Below are 17,242 nucleotides of genomic sequence, written 5' to 3'. Positions count from 1 at the left end.
CCACAACTCTTCAGATGCATGTAAAACAACTTGATTTAAACATTTAAACGACCAGCCTAGTCGGCATGGGGCTTCTTCGCCACAGCGGCCGCGTGCTTGTCAAAGTGCTTCATTTGGAGGTAGCCGTACACGTACATAAGTGGCACGAGGGTCCACCGAAGAGCGGGGATCGTCGGGAAGAAGAGTGTCGCGACGTACCGCGTGAGCCAAGCGCCAGCGGGCGCGGTCTGGAGGATCAAAATCACGCCGTTGTCGGGGCCCCGGGCAAACTTGGCCAGCGCCGCGCCGACCGTGACTGCCATGTAGAGCGTCACGCCGTCGCGCACCATCGGTGACATCCAATGCGACGGCAACAGCGCGTTGGCAGCGTAAAACACGTACGTGGACCAGAGGCAAAAGAGACCGACCGACTGAAGGTAGGCGAAAAGCAAGCCCATGGCGGCGCCGAAGGCAAAGCGGAGCTCATGCGCGTGCGGCATCGTCAAGAGCGCTGGCGGGCACAGCACATAGGCCATGCTACTGATCGCAGCAAAGATGATGGCACGGGGCAGCTTGTAGCCACGGACTCCGATAGCGAAACTGGTGAGCGCCAAGGCGGCAACAGCACCCAGCTGGTACTGCTCCGCGTCACGGGGCGAGGCCACTGCATCAACACAGTAGGCGTGGACCGCCTGCGTATGGTTGAGCAGCGTGTTCATAACGTCGTGGAGCGCGACGAGGCCGTCGTCGGCCGAAAAGAGTGGCGTCGTCATGTGCTACGGCAACGGTGCAACGGGAAATGCCCATCCGGAGATCAAGCCCAAGTTTGTGCGAGGCGGCGTCGACTTGACAGGTCCGGTCGTCGCTTCTTTTTGACCGTTGGCAGAAAGTGCATGTCGATTAACTAATCCAACGGCATTTTCACCCAATCACCGTCGTCGACGGATGACGTGGCACGAGCACGATGACGCAATCGTCGGCTCGCGGTGACACAAACACCATCGCAGGACACGAACAATCGTCGTCGACGTCTGCGTGAACATGAGCAGCGCCACGAGCGATGCTGCAGGAGGCGCGTCATGCGACTGCTCTTGCTGGATCACATACATCCTTGACATATGGACTGAGCGGCACAGGAGAAGGCAAGGACCATGTGCAAGCGAAAATGGATTATAGAGGGCCACGTGATCTAGTTTCTTAGTCGGTCTTGGCCTTCTGGGCGTCCATCGCCGACGCCATCGTGTCAATGGACTTGAACTGGCGCGACCACGACGAGTTGTACAAGAACGGGCGCAAGTCGAACCGGTTGTCGTCCGGCGAGTAGTTTTCCGCATGGTACGACGGCGTCAATGTCGTCATCTTGTGGCGGTTGATGCCATAGTAGAAGAAGAAGCGCTTGACCTTGGCCGCAACCTCGGTCGGCGTCAACTGCGTCCAGACATGCGAGAGCTTCCGGAACATCCACAGCGGACCACACCGGTCGATCTTGCGAAGACGGCCAAACCAGCCGAGCTCCTCGTACGTCATGCCCATGTCTTCCTCGTCGATCTGCGAATGCTCTTCGTCGGCACCGGACGCCATCGGGCGAAGCTCAGCGGTCGGCGGCGCGGCCACGACCGTCGCCAGCGTCGGGTAGTTGTACTTCTTGGCCGCGTACACCAAGAGGCGCTTCAGGTCCGTCTTGGAGACGGCGCCGATCGGGTTGAGATCCGCGCTCGAGCAGTCGTACTTGGTCATGTACCCGCGGAGCGCCTCGTCAACGTTGGCCGAGCCGAGCACGAGGAGGAAGCCCGCCTTGGACCGGACCCACGGCAGCAGCTGCGCGAGAAGATACGCCATGACCATGCGCAACCGGGCTTGGATGTTCTGGAGCGCAAGGTCCTCGGACGCCGTGCCGCCATGAACGCCAAAGCGCGGCGTCTTGCCGACAAGCAAAGCGAACGTCGAGACGACGGCCGACACCATCGCGTCGATCTTGACGGTCAAGTGGTAGTTGCCAATCTCAGCCGCGAGCGTCTTGGCGCGCGTCTCCGTCGCCAGCGAACTGTTCTCGGTCCCCATGTACGTCGTGTGGAGAATGTGGCTTGCGAGCTCTTGCGGCGTCAGCGACTCGTACGTCGCCGTCGCGTCCTTCCCGAGAAGGTACAGAATGTCCTTTTGGACTTGGATATCCCCGGCATTGCCGGCCGCGGTCGCGAGGTGGCACATGACACCGACGATGCACGCAACCGACGCCGAGTCGGCGCCGCCAGAGAGCGGGAGAAAGAAGCCCTTGGCCTTGCTGCGGCGGAGGTAGTCCCACATCCAGCAAGCAGGTCCGAGCGCGATCTCCTCTTCGGGCGCGTGAAACTTGAAGTCGACGCGCGGCGACGGCGCCAAGAACGCGGTCGTCGACGTCGGCGGGCAGACGCGAAAGTTGACGTTGATGTGCGGGAGCGCGCGCTCCGAGGGCGCGCTCGCCTGCTCGCTGCGGGAGCTGCACGCACCACGGTACGAGCGCACGTCGTCGAGGTCGACAACGGCCGTGATGACTTCGATGTCATTGACCGAGAACTGCGAGCCCTGCGCCACGATATGGCCGTTGACGACAATGAGCGCGCAGCCGTCGTAGTAGAGGCGGCCGCCGTCGCAGCCTTGCTGGTTAGCGTACAAGTAAATGCCGCCCGCTACACAGCCATTTTCAAATCGGCAAGCACGATGTCATCGATACCTTTGGCCGTCGCGCCACGAATCAGGTCGATGCGGTGGTGGAGCTTGCGCAGCTCGTGGTGCGAGCCCGACCCGTTGCCGATGATCTCGACGCCGCCAAGTGACAGCGAAATGTGTGGCGCGTCCGGCGTGAAGAGCTCTTCGCACGTCTCGGACGAGATAAGCTATTGGACGTGAACACAAGAGTCGTGGCGGAGGCAAGTCGCGTACCGAGTCGCGCGTCGCAATGGCGCCAATGCCAAAGGGCACTTCGACCTGCGACGTAAGCTCCTGGATCGAGAGCGGCAGCATGTGCGACTGCAAGTTGAGCGCGGCGTCCGCATGGATCTTCCACGTCGTGAACCTACATATCCACAAATATGAGCTCGCGTACGAAGCATGGAACGCCGCTACCAGCGCGTTTCGCGGTAGTTGCCATCGTCGGCGTGGAAGAGCTTGGGGCGAATGAAGAGGATCTTGCGGTCGAGGCAGAAGACGCGGCAGTTGTAGCGCACGCCGCCGTGCATGACGGGCATGCCAATGTCGCACAAGATGCCGTCCGTCACGTCCGACGAAAGCAGCGTCGCCATGCTCTCCCAGCAATGGAAGAACGTATCGGCCTCGAGGAAGTGATCTTCGCAGCCGTAGCCGCAGATCTCGAGCTCCGGTCCGAGGCGGTACGTGGCGCCGCGCGCCTTGGCAATGCGGATCGAGCTCATGATGCGCTCGAGGTTGCCGTCAAAGTCCAGCGCCCACTGGTTGAGGTTGCATGTGGCCACGGTCAGGAGCGGCGCGTTCATGTTCATCGTGTCGTCGCGAGCAAAACCAGAAGTGACTGCCTTCGCCAAAAGGCGGCTCCTGCGCGATGATTGGTCCTCGCGTGGACCCTAGGATTTTTAGCCAATCACAGCACCGCAATGATTGCATTCCAGCACTGAAAAGCTGCGCGGTCGATCCTCGGTAGCCGCCGACGTTCGCCGCAACTTCGTGTGGTGGGCACCTCCTGATCGGTCGCACGCTGCGTCCAATACGACGACGAGCGAATGAGCATGTAGAGTACGTTGTCGTCGCTGTAGTAGCTGCCGTGCCTCCGCGACCAGTCGCCTTCCTCAAGCCGCGCTGGGTGCGACCCCAGAACGCGCTGCGATTGGCCAATGCAACGCGGGATATCACCACCCGACCCTTCAGCGTGGGTTAAAGTCGGGCCGCATGTGTTTAAACAGATAAACCGGCGTCGGCCACTTTGGTTGCTGCCGCAAATGCGCTCTTCCTTCTCGTCGTCGAACATCCAGCCGACGTATCCAAACTTCTACATTGCACAAGCCGTCTCATGAGCTCGCGCTGGCGGCCAACGCCGAGCTCTCTCGATGCGGCCGTCGGAAGAAGCCGAAAGGCCGAGTTGGCACCGTGATTCGCTCGTCACTCTCTTTCCAGCGGGCCGCGTCATGGCATCGCCTCCGATTCCGGGCAAACGGCGAACCAGCTACGGCTTGATAACCTGATAACTATTAGCGTGGACTTTAGCGTGGTCATAACCTTGTTTCAACCTTGTTTCAAGCCTGAGCTAGCTATTAGGGCTAGGGCTACGAGATGGCAAGTCTCGGGGGCCTCACTTTACACGTGGAGAACTCGTTTTGCATCATCCCTGGGTGGTTCTTTGCGATGGTCTGTCTCGGGCAGAGCATCTTTGGGGCGATGGATATCCACTGGCTGGGCGAGTTTAGTAGCTAGCCATTACAGCGGGCATCCCACTCGCTTTGTCCTAGCGCTATTGATGACCGACAGCACTTGACTCGCAACACAGTATCGCTAGTTAGTAATATAGAGCATTATTCGTCAATGCCATGGCGCTACCACCTCTCATCAGGACGCGGCGCTCGTTCTATACAGGCGCTGGGCGTGCGATGGCGGGCTCGTCGACGACATGTGCGCGGGAAACATGCGGTCGTACATGTGCTGGAGGATCGCGCTCACGTGGACGGCGGTCGGGCGCTCTTCTGGCACGTACGAGAGGCACTGCTCGGCGAGCTCGACGAGCCACTCGGGCGACGTCTCGGTGAACGTCGGGCGGATCGTGCCGTCGCGCAGCCGGTCGAGGAGCGCAAAGTCCGAGAGCGGTTCGGTCGACTGGCCGTCGAGACTCACGCGCAGATGCGCATCCCAGAACGGCACTTGGTGCGTCGCAAACTCCGAGAGCATGATACCAAACGAGTACATGTCGGCGGCGACCGTGTACCGCTTCCCGCGCAGCACCTCGGGCGCCGTCCAGCGGTACGTGCCAATGCCCTGCGTCATCGTCGCCTCGATCGCCTCGCGCGAGACGCCAAAGTCGATGAGCTTGCCGCGCGCGTGCTGCGTGAGGAGCACGTTGCGGCTCTTGAGGTCGCGGTGGATGATGGCGTTCGCGTGCAGATAGATGAGACCGTTCACGACGTCGAGCGCACACAGGATCTTTTGATCCCACGGAAAAAGCGACGCCGGGTCGGCCTCCGTGTTGGTCAAATGGTCGCGCAGGTCGCCGTACGACATGTACTCGAGCACGAGCGTCATATCGCGCGGACGATTCCACGCGACACCGATGAAGCGCACAATGTACGGACTGTCCATGCGCGCCATGAGCTTGATCTCGTCAATGAACGACTGGACAGCGTCCCGCGCGCGGTCCGGGTGCAACAGCCGCTTCATTGCCACCTGCTCGCCCTTGTAGTCGCCCAGCGACACGATCCCATGCGCGCCAGTCGCCAGCACGCGCACTTCGCGGAGGCGTGTGCTATCGAGACGGTGCAATGCAAGGTCGCCGAGGTGCAACTCGGCGTCGGCGGCGCTGTCGTGGGCGTAGTACGCGGCCGCGGGCTCTGCGAGGAACGACCGCTTCCCCGACTGCGACCGGAGCACAATGTGATCGCCGGGGTTGTTGATATCTTCCGTGGGCGTGCGCGCGGCGTACCGGGCAGCACGCTTCTTCTTGTAAACCATAATGATGATGATGCCAATGGCGGCGGCGGCGACAAGGCTCACGACGAGGATGATGGTTTGGTTGGACGTCCACGAGCTACCTACAGTAGACAGAGAGGCGTGTGAGAGGCGTCCGAGAGCGCAGCGAGATACGTAGGCGGCGCACCCGACGGGATGTTGCGGCAGTACTCCTCGTAAAAGGCGTGGCCAATCGTGTTGTTGTTGAGGGGCTCCACCGTGCTGCACGAAAACGGCGTCGCGTCGAACGAGACGAGGATGCCATTGCAGTCGCGCTCCGAGTTGGTTTGCGTGCAGTCGTAGTTGTACATCGAGGCGCACTCGCGCGTCCCGTCCGAGTTGTTGCGCGCGATCGTAAACACCGTGTTGTTCAAGAGGCCGACGCAGCGCCAGCCGTCGACAATCGTGTAGTGCGTCTTCGCCACGGTGGGCACCGGTGCCTGCGTGCCCTGCGGCTTCTGTGTCGACTGCGTATTTTGCGGCGCCTGCGTGCTCTGCGGCGCCAGCGTCTGGGGGGTCTGCGTCGGCGTCTTGGTTGTGGGCGTGGGTGTGGGCGCCGGCGCCGGCGTCAGCGTCGTCGGCGTCGGGTCTGTCGTCACGTTGTCTGCGCCCATGACCCCTAGCAGCGCAAGGCCCACCAGCAGCAGCGTTCGTCCTGTCCTCATGGCGGCGCGGGGACGTCCGACTTCTCTGTTTCTACTCTCGGCGTACGACGCCGGGCACGAATTACGAACCGGCCTTACTTACAACAATCCAGTTTGTCCCATCGCCCTCTCATTGGTCAAAAGCTTGCCTATTTTCTGATTGGTCAAAATGATTTGCTGCGGACGGACCATCTTGCACAACGTCAAGGTGCCCAACCACTGTTTCTGCCCAAGGCGATCAAGACGCTGCGCCAGGCAGGGATTATCCAGGAGATCAGTCGGCCCGCTCATCTATCGTTTGGAGCAGTAAGCCTGGTCCCTGCACAGCGCGTCTTATTGCCATCGGGTATACTGGAGCGTCAATGTTTCATGGCCTGTCGGCGCCACGCACGCAATCGAACAACAACGACCGCGGTCGTGGGTGCTTGGTGTCCACTGACCAAGGCTACTCCATACGCACGGCTCTGCACGTCCAGCAAAAGGTATGCATCGCGGGGCGAAGAAGACTACGCATACTGCGGCTGGATGGAGATGATGGTTGGAGATCATGGCGTGTTCGTTTCGCGAAGATGTCGCCGTGTTATTGTCACGGTAGGTTCAATCACGAGCATGTGGCGAGCTTCATCGCGTTCGACAGCTTGCTCCACCAGTTTATCGTCTCTTCTCGTCAGCTTTCTTCTCGTCCTTGTCTTGAGTCTGGTGCAGCACACTGGTTGCAGCACGGTCTTGGGTCGGAGACCATTTTGCAGCAGAACTCGCCGACTCTCTCCGGCGTGGCACCCCCAAAGCATTTATAGCCAATCACAGTGCATTTCCATGGAAAACAGAACGCGGCACCGAACCGCATACAAACACCAAGTGTCGCGCGAGACATACAAAGTGCAAGTCAGTGGGCGAGATACGCTTTTGCGCGCTTCCGCAGTTGGGATTCTTCGCAGCATGAACGACGAGCGCAGCATGAACGACGAGCGCAGCATGGAGGCGACCGACGCGTGGCGCGCGCAGCAGGAGCAGGCGCGTCTCGCCGAAGAAGCCGCGTACGAGCGGCAGCTCGAGGCGGTCATGGCCATCTCGCTCGCCGAGCAGACACAGCGCGAGCGCATTGAGCGACAGGCGTCGATCGACGACGTGCAGCGCCGCGAGCACGAGGACGAGGCGCTCGAAGCGTTCAAGAAGCAAGTCGACGAGAAGCGACGTTTGCGCGAAGAGGCCCAGGCGCGCCACGAAGAAAAAGTCATGGACGCGGTGCTCAAAGCGTCGCTGGTTGAGTTCAACGAGCGCAGCCGCATCGAGCACATGACGGACGACGAGGAGCGTCTTCGGAGTGCGTCACTCGAGGCCCAGCAGCAGGAAATCGAGCGCATGAAGGCCAATGCGCATCGCTCCAAGACGAACGCGGTGCAAAACGTTCTCGACCTCAAGAAGAAGGCGCACGAAGCCAAAGAGCAGGCGCGGCGGGCCGTCGAGGAGTACCAAAGAAAGGAAAACGAGCGCCAGGAAAAGCTAGTGGCGTTGGCCCAGCTTGAGAAGGAACGGGACCAACAGGCGCTGCTCGACGCCGCCAAGCAGCGTCAACAAGAGGCGATTGCCAAACGCCTCGAGGCCGAAACCCGCGCCCAGGAAGCCGTCGCGCGTGCGCAGGCCATGCGCGAGAAGGCGCTGCTCGCCGCCAAGATGGTGCGTCAGACGTCGCGTGCGACGATCGAGAGCTCGATCCAGCAAGAGGAAGCCAGTCGGACTTTGGCGTACGAGCACCAGATGCGTGCGCTCGCCCACGAGAAGGACGCGGCGATGCGGGAGCGCCTCGAGAAGGAGCGTATTGCGCACGAGAAGCTGCAAAAGGCCACCGAGTTGCGCGAGCGCGCGGCGGTGGCGTCGGCCCAGCTCGGTCGCAAGCAATCTGGCACCTCGTCGGCCTAGTGCATGTCAATGAGTGTATGTCGCTCTTGGCTTATTTTATTTTATTTTGTTTATTCTATTTTATTTTATGGGACTCTGGACACGATCTGTCATGCGGAGGTTGGACTCACACGTGGGAATAGGTGTTTTCCACGTTTTCCACCAACCACCCCAACCGTGTGACAGCAGAGGTCGTTGACGCGGGGCGATCGTTGCGAGAAAGATGAAGACGGTCGGGTGCGTGTCTGCGCCATCAGACCTGAAGAAAGGATCCTGCTGGGGTGTTCTAGGGTATTGATAAGCGCAAGCGCAGCTGCAATGCTAGTTCCTACTAGCTTTGTGTGGGATTACGCGAGATCTTGACGCGTGCTATGGGCGCTTTGAACACAACTTCAAGGGCTTATAGTTCTGCGAGTAGTTGAACACAAAACGGTGCGGCGAGTTGACGTGAGAATCCCACGCAATACCAATTTCTTGTATAACGTTCTCCGTCGACCGGAAATGCGATTTTAAAAGGACCCGAATCTCCTTCGCCAGCCCGAAGAAATGGTGTGGATGCTGTGCAATGGGGACGTGTGGATGGAGGGTACAAGGCAACGCCGTACCGTCCCATATTATTGTTTATGCGGCTCAAGCATGTACAAATGCATGGACAGAATCTTCTTCTTTCATCATCCTGCGCAGTTTCCCACCGCCATTTCCCACGCCGTGAAACCGTTTTTCTGAACACATCGAACAAGTGTGATATTCCACTTGTGAGTTTGACAATGACGGACCGGGTCGATCCCAGTACGGCGCCAGGACAGGACATGACCCACGACGTGTTGACGCTGTATGGTGGCCACAACCCAATGCCCCTCGCTAAGCTCAACGAACCGCGGCCAATCGAGTCGGACAGCGACGACGACGAGCTCGTGAACGCGCGTTTGTGGCGCACCGCCACCGACGCCAAACTGCAAGCATCGACAGCGGTGGCATACACGGCCATCACTGTCGCCGACGACGCTGCCCGTGCGCACATTGAGCACCAAGCGTCGCTCGAAGCCGACCGCTTGGCGGCGGATGTCACCGCTGCCCGCGCCTCGATCGACCTGCAGCTGACCGAAACGCAGGCGTCGCGACGCGAGAAGGAGGCTGTGCTGCATGCCAAGGTTGCCGATGCACACGCCAAGGTCGCCGAGGCCGAAGCCGTCGCACGCCGGCGCATCGAAGACCAAGCGTGCCTCGACGAAGCGTCGCGAAAGGCAGAAGAAGAGGCCGAGCTCGCGGCTTTCCGAGCCCAGTTGGATGCAACGCGGGAGGCGCGGCGTGAAGCGGCCGAGCGCCACGATCAAAAGGTTCTCGAGGCAGTGCTCGCTGCGTCATTGTACGAGTACAACGAGCACCAGCGTATCGAGAAACAGCTTCACGACGCCGAGGCCGAGATCGAGCGCACGCGAACGTTGAACCAAGCAGAGCTCGACCGCATCCGAGCGCACGCGGCAGCAGCCAAGCAAGCCTCGCGCGACGCTGTCGCTGCATCGCAGGCCAAGGCCCAGCGGCTCGCCGACGAGGCGGTCAAGGCGGTCCATACATACCAGGAAACCGAGGTCCACCGCCAAGAGGCCCTTTTACACTTGAGCACGCAAGAGTCGGAGCGCGAGATGGAAGCGCAGCTCCACGCACTGCACATGCGCCAGGAAGCCGCGACGCTTCGGCGCATCGAGAGTGAACGCATGGCGCACGCCGCGCAAGCACGCGCAGCGCAGCTCCGCGACGAAGCGATCGCCAAGGTCAAGCAAGTGCGTGAGCTCTCCAAGCAAAAAGTGACGTCCGACCTTCTCCACGAAGACGAGCTTCGCGACCTCCAGTACCAAACGCAGCTCCAAGCCCTCTCGCTCGAGAAGGCGCAGGCGACGCAGCGACGGATCGAGCGGGAGCACGCGGCCGAAGCAGCCCAGGCGCGTGCTGTCCAGCTGCGCAACGACGCGGTCGCCAAAGCGCGTCAAGTCCGGGCGATGAGCAAGCAACAGATTGGGCTCGAGCTCGAGCGCGAAGAGAGCCTCCGCGAGCTTACGTACGAGACCCAAGTATCACGTCTGCAAGCTGAGAAGGACGCAGCAACGCGGCATCGCATCGAGGCTGAGGAAAGAGCCGCGAGTGCGAAGGCCCGCGCCGCGTCCCTTCAGAGCCAGGCCATGGCAGCAGCGACCAAGGCCCGCGCCGGCTCCGCCCCTTTGCTTTACGCGGACCAGAGTCGACAGCCGGCAGCCGTCCCAAACACTCTCGTGTCGCCCCACACAGCTGTGGACGAGCCACGACCGGTCGTTGCGGATCACGCGCCTCGACCTGCCGTGGAGCTGGCTGCAAGGCCCGTGTCGGTGCGGCCATCGTCGCTCGCCTCCACGGACGTGACGATCGATACGACTGCGGTGCCCGAGAGTACGACGGTACCAGCCACCGTGCCGGACCGACGACGACGAAGTCGCGACGCCAAGCAAAAGTCCAAGGACAAAAAGTGCGCCATTATGTAGTAACCCTAAACACGTTTATGTATTATTGTCTCGTCGTACAACACAAAGGCTAAATTGTTAAGTTAAAAGAGGTGGTCAAAGAACGACGTCGACGGGCGCGTTGTCGAGGATGAGCTGGTGGGAGTTGTTGGAGAATGCTTTTGCTTGCGGTGGGACACCGGGGACAACGCATCGTCCAACACATAGAGCTCATCGTCGAGGCTGCCCGTAGTTTCGTCGTAGAGCAAGTCGCGGTAGCTCGAATCTTCTGGCGTCTCTTCTTCGTAGCTTGTTGTCGACTCTTCGACCGTCTCGGCGTCCGAGATGACCGACGCGGTGCGCGGACCTTTGACAAACCCACGGGCCTCGTCGTGGTACGCGGCCACGTTCTCTCGCAGCCAGCTGTGGGCGAGGAGCTCCGGGATGGTTGGTCGCCGGCGGACGTCCGACACAAAGATGAGTCGCAAAAACTCTTGCAGCGACGGCGACAGATAGTCCGGGTACTTGACTTGGTTGCGGTACACGTCTTGGCGCAGCGCAGCAAACGTGCTGTCATCGAAAGGTGCGCAGCCCGTCACGAGCGCAAAGAGGAGGACACCGGCGCTCCAGACGTCGGCGGGACCGCCCTCGACGCCCGTCTCGCGCGTGTTGCTGTTGAGGAAGAGGAGCTCGGGCGCGCAGTACAGAGGCGTGCCACACACGGTCTTGAGGCGGTCGGCACTCTTCTCGGACAAGCCAAAGTCGATGAGCTTGACTTGGTGCGACGTCGAGATGAGGACACTAGACACACTTCCATGAGCCGTCTGCAGATATAGAACTGCGAAGCGTACTTTTCTAGTTTGAGGTCGCGGTGCCACACGTTCTGGCTGTGGCAGTTGGCGACAGCGTGCAGGAGCTGCTCAAAGACGTACGCCGCTGTGCGCTCGTCCATCTTGGAGTAGTCCAGAATCTGCTGCAAAAGGTCGTGGCCGTCGACGAGTTCGTGGATGATGCAGATGCGATGGGACGTCTCGTAGCCGCCGAGGTATTCGATGATATTGGCGTGCGAGAGGATCTTTGCAATCTCGAGCTCGCCGACAATCTTCTTTAGCCGTCGCCGGGCACGCTGGACGGCCGTGTCGCGCGAGTTGTAGCCGTCGGCAGCGATCGACTTGCGCTGCTCGATCATCTGCGCCTTGTCAAAGACCTTGATGGCGACTCGCCGGTCGTTCGCATAGTCGTACGCTGCATAGACCTTGGCGGTAGCGCCGCTGCCAATGACTTTCTCAAAGATAAACTATAGTCGGAGATGCTGAGTTCATGCTCCTCATCGCTCGTCGTACCTTCTCGTGGAGCTCGGCCTCGGTGATCTCGGGCCCGAGGAGGGCCCGTAGCTGGTTGTGCAAGGTTGGGCGCTTTGCTGGACCTGTCATCTCGCAGTGGTATCTAGCGCTGGTATCTCTGTCGCGTCGTCGTCGTCGTCCGGGCTTGCTGCATGCACGAGCAGGCAAGGGTGGTCGTGTTCGAGGTAGACAGCTGATGGCGCAATGATGGTGTACTGCCGAATCCATCTTGGTTCCACCCAACGACTCGAACGCACTTGCATTGATTATACTCGACATTCACACTTCTCGATTGGTTGAATATTGCCCAATGAATGCGCTTGAACCGAAACCGTCAGGCCTTTTATCCAATCAAATGATCGGACGTATTTTTGAGGGCATGTGGTTCAAGGATCTCAACCCGATTTCTCACGAGTAACCGGCCGCGCTTTTTGACCAATGAAACCCACATGCGAGGTGATTTGACCAATCGCAAGGCCGCCTGCCGTTGACACACTCACACGACCTTGAAGTTCAGGCGCGCGCAAGATCGCCGAAGGTTGTTCGGCGTCATTGGTGGGCGAACCGCTGGCGATCTTCCCGCGCTACTCGCGATGGCGGTCTCTGCTTCTTGCGCCGGACGTGGCGAGCTACTTGGCAAGCGCGTACGTCTAGTAGGAAGGTCGCAACGGGGCTTGGCCATACAAGCATTCGGCCCACTTTGCACCCACGTTTGCACCCCTCGAACGTGTCTAGAGCATGACGTGGCGCTGGCACACTGGCACCATCCTCTGGCCTTGACTGGTCTGCGAAATCCATGCCTGTGACGAAGTGACCCAGCTTCAGAGGCATAAAAACATGCATGGCCGATCGATTTGGTTGCTCAGATGCGCCACCGCATCTTGGAATCTGAGACGCAGCGGCGACAGCAGCGGCTACTGCGGCCACTGTTCACGCGAAAGATTGCACGCCCAGGGGATATTTCTCGGATTCTGGTTTCTGGACGACGTCGGCGCCTCCCAAATGAAGGTCACGAACAACGGCAAAGTGGAAGAGCCACACGACTTCTCGAACATGATCGAAGGGGGTAGCAATCCTTCTCCGCGTGTCTACGGGAAGCCTTTCCAGCACACCTTCCGAGGTTGACATTTTGTGGACCTCCAGTTCCAAAAGCATCCCGAGCCGAGAGTTGGAGATTGGGGCAACTATGTGTTCGACTATGCGTTCGATTTCACGGCTACCTGTGACACGGTCACGCCCACACTGAACGCAGTCAATACCTTAGTAGGTTGGACAAGAGTCCGTCATCAAAGAGGTCGGCGCGCGCTGACCATGCGTCTCCTCGCTTCAATGCCATATCTTTGTCGGCCACAACGCCATGGAGGCCATACCCAGTCGTGCGTCCGCTTGCCTATGTGGTTGCCCTGTCCCGACCCGTCCACGTCCCATGCGATGTCGAGATTGATTCCTTTGAAGTACGCTCCCGCCAAAGCGCACTTGAGCGAGCGTGCAATAGATTGGAAATGACGTGACGGGATTGGCTTTTTTTAGCCAATGGGAGACGCGTATTTGGCTGAGCCATTGGTGGAGGCGAAATCGCCACCAGTAAAAAGCTGCGTGTGTCAATTTCGCTAACTGCAACGATGGCCCCGAAGCGCAAGGCTGCTGCGATCGAGTCGGAGACGACCAAGGCCGAAGAGCTCAAGAAGGAGCTGGCGCAGATGGACGTGACCAAGCCCAAGTCGAGCTACATCAACAAGCAGCGCGTGCTCGTCTTTGCGTCGCGTGGCATCACGACCCGGTACCGCCACTTCCTCGACGACCTCCGCAAGCTTTTGCCGCACCACAAGAAGGACGTCAAGCTCGATGCCAAGGACACGCTCCACGTCGTCAACGAGATCGCCGAGATCAAGGGCTGCAACACGACCATCTTCCTCGAAGCGCGCAAGCGCCAGGACCTCTACATGTGGGTGAGCCGCACGCCGACGGGTCCGTCCGCCAAGTTCCTCGTCCAGAACGTGCACACGATGGACGAGCTCAAGATGACGGGCAACGCGCTCATTGGGTCGCGCCCGCTCCTGACGTTCGATGCCGCCTTTGACGACGTCGCCCACCTCAAGCTCCTCAAGAACATGTTCATCCAGGTGTGGGGCACGCCCAAGGGCCACCCCAAGTCCAAGCCGTTCATTGACCGTGTCATGAGCTTCTACTACGCCGACAACAAGATCTGGTGCCGCAACTACCAGCTCGCGGACGAAGCCGACACGAAGAAGCTCGAGCAGGCTGCCGTCCACCGCGGCGAGGAGCTCACGAACCTCGTCGAGATTGGCCCCCGCTTTGTGCTCTCGCCCATCCGCATCTTTGACGGCAGCTTTGGTGGCGTCACCTTGTACCAGAACCCGCACTACGTCGCCCCCAACGAGGTGCGCAAGAACGCGCACTTGGACAAGCGCGACCGGTACGTCACGCGCAAGCTTGCGCAGGACTCGCGCGCGAGCCGCAACGAGCTCAACGTGATGCCCGAGGATCAATTCGCCGACGTCTTTGCGGGCGCGTCGAGCCCCTAAACGCTTTGTCTCTTCTACATTTCTTATGGCATTATATAACAAATGGATTCCGTCCTTAACCACTGCTGTGTTGACGAGGCTCGAGTGGAGGAAGCTGGATCCGCCGCGTGTCCATTGGGGGAGGTGTCGTCGATGGTATTTGACGCAGTTGTTCCAAGACAATGGCTTCGAGGAGGCGCAGGCGGTGGGCGGGGCGATGCATGCCGTACGTTTCCGTCAAGAGGTCGTCGTGCAGATCTAGTCGAAACACACTTGTGCGTGCAGCGTACTCTGCTCTCACGGTACCTTGGAGCTGGAGGCCATCGGTGTGCTCAAAGACCGGGAGGTACTGTGATAGAGAGAGCGAGCGCAGAAAGTCGGCAACTTCGGATGTCGACCAGACGGCCATTTGGCGCGGCGCGGACGTATCCCGCGTCGACCATGCTGGGTCCCAGCTCCGAAGAAGCGCAACAACCTCGGCGTGGCCACCCGTGAGTGCGACATCGAGCGGCGTGTCGTTTGTCTCGTGCGCTACGATGTCGGTGCGGGCGCCCGCGATCAGCAGCGCTTTTGTGCACTCGAGTGCCCCTTCTGCCGCCGCCACGTGCAGCGCTGTCCAGCCCCACACGTTTTGCTCGTCCAGTAACACGTTGGCATTTACGAGCTGGTGCAAGCAGTGCTTGGCGTTGTTTTCGGCCGCCAAATGCAACGCCTGCAAGCCATCATCCGAAATGGTTTTGCACATGCGGTCGTACCGTGGTGCCGTCGGGGTCCTTGAGGTTGCCGTCCGCGCCGCGCCTGCACTCGTGTTATGAGCTGTCACGCAGCAAGAAAAGACGCAGCACCGCAGCAAGAGGTGCACGCTGTGGTGGGCGTGCCACGCACTGGCGAGCATAAGGGCCGTCCGGTCGTGCTGACCGTAGCCGTTGACGACATGGTCGCGGTTTTCGAGCGACTCGAGAAAGGCATCCAGCATTGCCACGTCATTTGTAAGTGCAATCTCAATCAAGGCCTCGACTTTGGACGCGATCGCCGACATGGGACTACACCACGAGGCATAACCGACGCGTCGCTGCGTTTCAAAGTGGAGTGCAAGATCCAGGGCATTGCGAGCGGATGGGCCAAAACCTGAGCGCTGATGCGACCGAGGTCGTCCACTTTCGCAAAATGGTACCAAGTGCATACGCACTGTTTCCTCATACGTATCAGGTCAAGCACACGTTTCACGGCAACGTCGCCAAGCTCGAGACGCATTTTTACGAGGCTTCGATGGCCTTTCAGGTCGTACCATGGACTCTCGTGCTTGTACGAGCATGGTTTAGATCTCTCGCGCGGCGTACATTGACGTGAGCAATCGCATCGAAGGCCGCATCGAGAGCATCCACGACTCGCGACGCCACGAGGCCAAGCTTGAGAAACACTTGGACGAAAAGCAACTCTTCTTTGCCGCAGTCGAAGACGGACGCATTGTGCTCGGTGATACGCTTCTGCACGTGGCCGTGCGCCTCGGCCACGTCGAGGTCGTGCTCTTCCTCTTGAGCATGGGTCTGCGCGAGAACGTGCCTAACTTTCGAGGTCCGACAACGCTCTTCTTGGTTGTCGTCAGCAGGTTTGAGTAGGCCAGTTTGCCCACGAATGCTGCAAGCTTCCGTCGATTCAAGTGCTCATGGACGACGTCGTGCTCGTCCACGACGTCCTCGGGTTTGACTACGACGACGAGCCTCGCGTAAAGATCCCATTCCGAGGTGGATCGTGTCAAATAAGAACGTAGGTGCACCGCCTTGTGGATACCTTGCGCACGCTCTGGCCGTTATGGGTCTGGAGCGCCATAACGCTGATGGTAGGCGACTCACACAGTAGTATGCTACTAGATGTACGACGCGTCGGAAGCCGGGCCGCTCGTGCAAGTCGTGTCGGACACGCGAACGTCCCACTTGCAGTACGCCAAGCTCGTCAAGATTGCGGCCACCATGGCGAGCCGGTGCGACCCATCTCGCTGCGTCAACCTCCATCATAGACGCTAGGTACCGCACACATGTGACGCTGGGCGGTCTTCCTATCGCACTCGAGCTCCTCCGCGCCCACGACCGGCAGGCGTATGATGCCAAGCGCGCGTTCCACAAGCTGCCAACCCCCGAAAAACTCCAAGTCGTGTGGGACGTAATACGCTCAGACGGTCGATGTTGCATCTGTAGACAACGACGATCCGTAGATTCTTGGCACGTACTTTCCGCGCTGGAAGCATCTCAAGAGCGTCGAGAAGGACGCTGCGTACTTGGTGCCACCTCATATCGAGACTGCCATGGACACGTCTTGATAGGCGTTTATCGAAGATGCCATGGGGGCGTGGATCACGATCGCCGACGACTTGCGTCTGTATTTGGACGACGCGACGTTGCCCACCGACGCTGACGTGCTGCAGGCACTCGAGCCACAGGTCTGGAAACGCCGGTTGGCGCCACCTCCCGACGCAGTCGAAGATCTCTGCGCACACATTAGCGGTGTCGAAAAGGTGACCGGTCTCAAGCATCTGCACATCGACGACCGCGCGCACTAAGTACCTTTTGCTAATATACATAGCAGACTCTCGGTGCTACGGCTTACTGGTACATATCCGGCAGCGAGCGACGCACCGTGTTATACTAGCGTTCGTGCCCAGGAATCACCACCTAAGGCTCACAACCACCTGCTGCGTCACCGATGACGCAAAGGCAGCTCGA

General features: G+C 59.8%; 9 protein-coding genes across 9 annotated transcripts; 4 read left to right on the top strand and 5 right to left on the bottom strand.

Annotated features, from left to right (window-relative positions):
* Nucleotides 1–56: 56 nt before the first annotated feature.
* On the bottom strand, nt 57–1,097 carry SDRG_02764 (hypothetical protein; the record flags this gene model as incomplete). Its single annotated transcript, XM_008608363.1, has 2 exons — nt 57–755; nt 996–1,097. 2 exons carry the CDS (start codon nt 1,095–1,097, stop codon nt 57–59), a joined length of 801 nt encoding a protein of 266 aa, XP_008606585.1.
* A 26-nt stretch (nt 1,098–1,123) lies between these two features.
* On the bottom strand, nt 1,124–3,547 carry SDRG_02763 (NAD+ synthase (glutamine-hydrolysing)). The gene is made up of 4 exons (XM_008608362.1): nt 3,082–3,547; nt 2,899–3,031; nt 2,690–2,852; nt 1,124–2,645 (listed from the first exon to the last, which is right to left on the bottom strand). The coding sequence occupies exons 1-4, from the start codon at nt 3,471–3,473 to the stop codon at nt 1,177–1,179; spliced, it is 2,157 nt and encodes a 718-aa protein (XP_008606584.1). The 5' UTR covers nt 3,474–3,547; the 3' UTR covers nt 1,124–1,176.
* Nucleotides 3,548–4,252: 705 nt separating this feature from the next.
* On the bottom strand, nt 4,253–6,397 carry SDRG_02762 (TKL protein kinase). The gene is made up of 2 exons (XM_008608361.1): nt 5,789–6,397; nt 4,253–5,723 (listed from the first exon to the last, which is right to left on the bottom strand). The coding sequence occupies exons 1-2, from the start codon at nt 6,303–6,305 to the stop codon at nt 4,531–4,533; spliced, it is 1,710 nt and encodes a 569-aa protein (XP_008606583.1). The 5' UTR covers nt 6,306–6,397; the 3' UTR covers nt 4,253–4,530.
* An 817-nt stretch (nt 6,398–7,214) lies between these two features.
* SDRG_02761 (hypothetical protein) lies at nt 7,215–8,309 on the top strand. The gene has a single exon (XM_008608360.1). The coding sequence runs from the start codon at nt 7,224–7,226 to the stop codon at nt 8,202–8,204; it is 981 nt and encodes a 326-aa protein (XP_008606582.1). The 5' UTR covers nt 7,215–7,223; the 3' UTR covers nt 8,205–8,309.
* A 633-nt stretch (nt 8,310–8,942) lies between these two features.
* On the top strand, nt 8,943–10,732 carry SDRG_02760 (hypothetical protein). Its single transcript, XM_008608359.1, has one exon. The coding sequence runs from the start codon at nt 8,951–8,953 to the stop codon at nt 10,694–10,696; it is 1,746 nt and encodes a 581-aa protein (XP_008606581.1). The 5' UTR covers nt 8,943–8,950; the 3' UTR covers nt 10,697–10,732.
* Nucleotides 10,689–12,232, bottom strand: SDRG_02759 (CAMK/CAMKL protein kinase). The gene is made up of 3 exons (XM_008608358.1): nt 11,998–12,232; nt 11,506–11,951; nt 10,689–11,455 (listed from the first exon to the last, which is right to left on the bottom strand). Exons 1-3 carry the CDS (start codon nt 12,223–12,225, stop codon nt 10,759–10,761), a joined length of 1,371 nt encoding a protein of 456 aa, XP_008606580.1. The 5' UTR covers nt 12,226–12,232; the 3' UTR covers nt 10,689–10,758.
* Nucleotides 12,233–13,619: 1,387 nt separating this feature from the next.
* SDRG_02758 (hypothetical protein) lies at nt 13,620–14,543 on the top strand (the record flags this gene model as incomplete). The annotated part of the gene is made up of 1 exon (XM_008608357.1): nt 13,620–14,543. The coding sequence occupies one exon, from the start codon at nt 13,620–13,622 to the stop codon at nt 14,541–14,543; it is 924 nt and encodes a 307-aa protein (XP_008606579.1).
* A 9-nt stretch (nt 14,544–14,552) lies between these two features.
* Nucleotides 14,553–15,595, bottom strand: SDRG_02757 (hypothetical protein). Its single transcript, XM_008608356.1, has 4 exons — nt 15,368–15,595; nt 15,278–15,320; nt 14,829–15,234; nt 14,553–14,780 (listed from the first exon to the last, which is right to left on the bottom strand). The coding sequence occupies exons 1-4, from the start codon at nt 15,559–15,561 to the stop codon at nt 14,599–14,601; spliced, it is 825 nt and encodes a 274-aa protein (XP_008606578.1). The 5' UTR covers nt 15,562–15,595; the 3' UTR covers nt 14,553–14,598.
* SDRG_02756 (hypothetical protein) lies at nt 15,578–17,122 on the top strand. The gene is made up of 9 exons (XM_008608355.1): nt 15,578–15,692; nt 15,732–15,803; nt 15,845–16,097; nt 16,142–16,248; nt 16,294–16,338; nt 16,394–16,503; nt 16,547–16,682; nt 16,735–16,800; nt 16,843–17,122. Exons 1-9 carry the CDS (start codon nt 15,639–15,641, stop codon nt 17,077–17,079), a joined length of 1,080 nt encoding a protein of 359 aa, XP_008606577.1. The 5' UTR covers nt 15,578–15,638; the 3' UTR covers nt 17,080–17,122.
* Nucleotides 17,123–17,242: the final 120 nt, after the last annotated feature.

Source organism: Saprolegnia diclina, assembly GCF_000281045.1.
Source record: "Saprolegnia diclina VS20 unplaced genomic scaffold supercont1.6, whole genome shotgun sequence".
Lineage (NCBI taxonomy): Eukaryota > Oomycota > Saprolegniomycetes > Saprolegniales > Saprolegniaceae > Saprolegnia > Saprolegnia diclina.
This window is presented reverse-complemented; position numbering and strand designations above follow the sequence as displayed.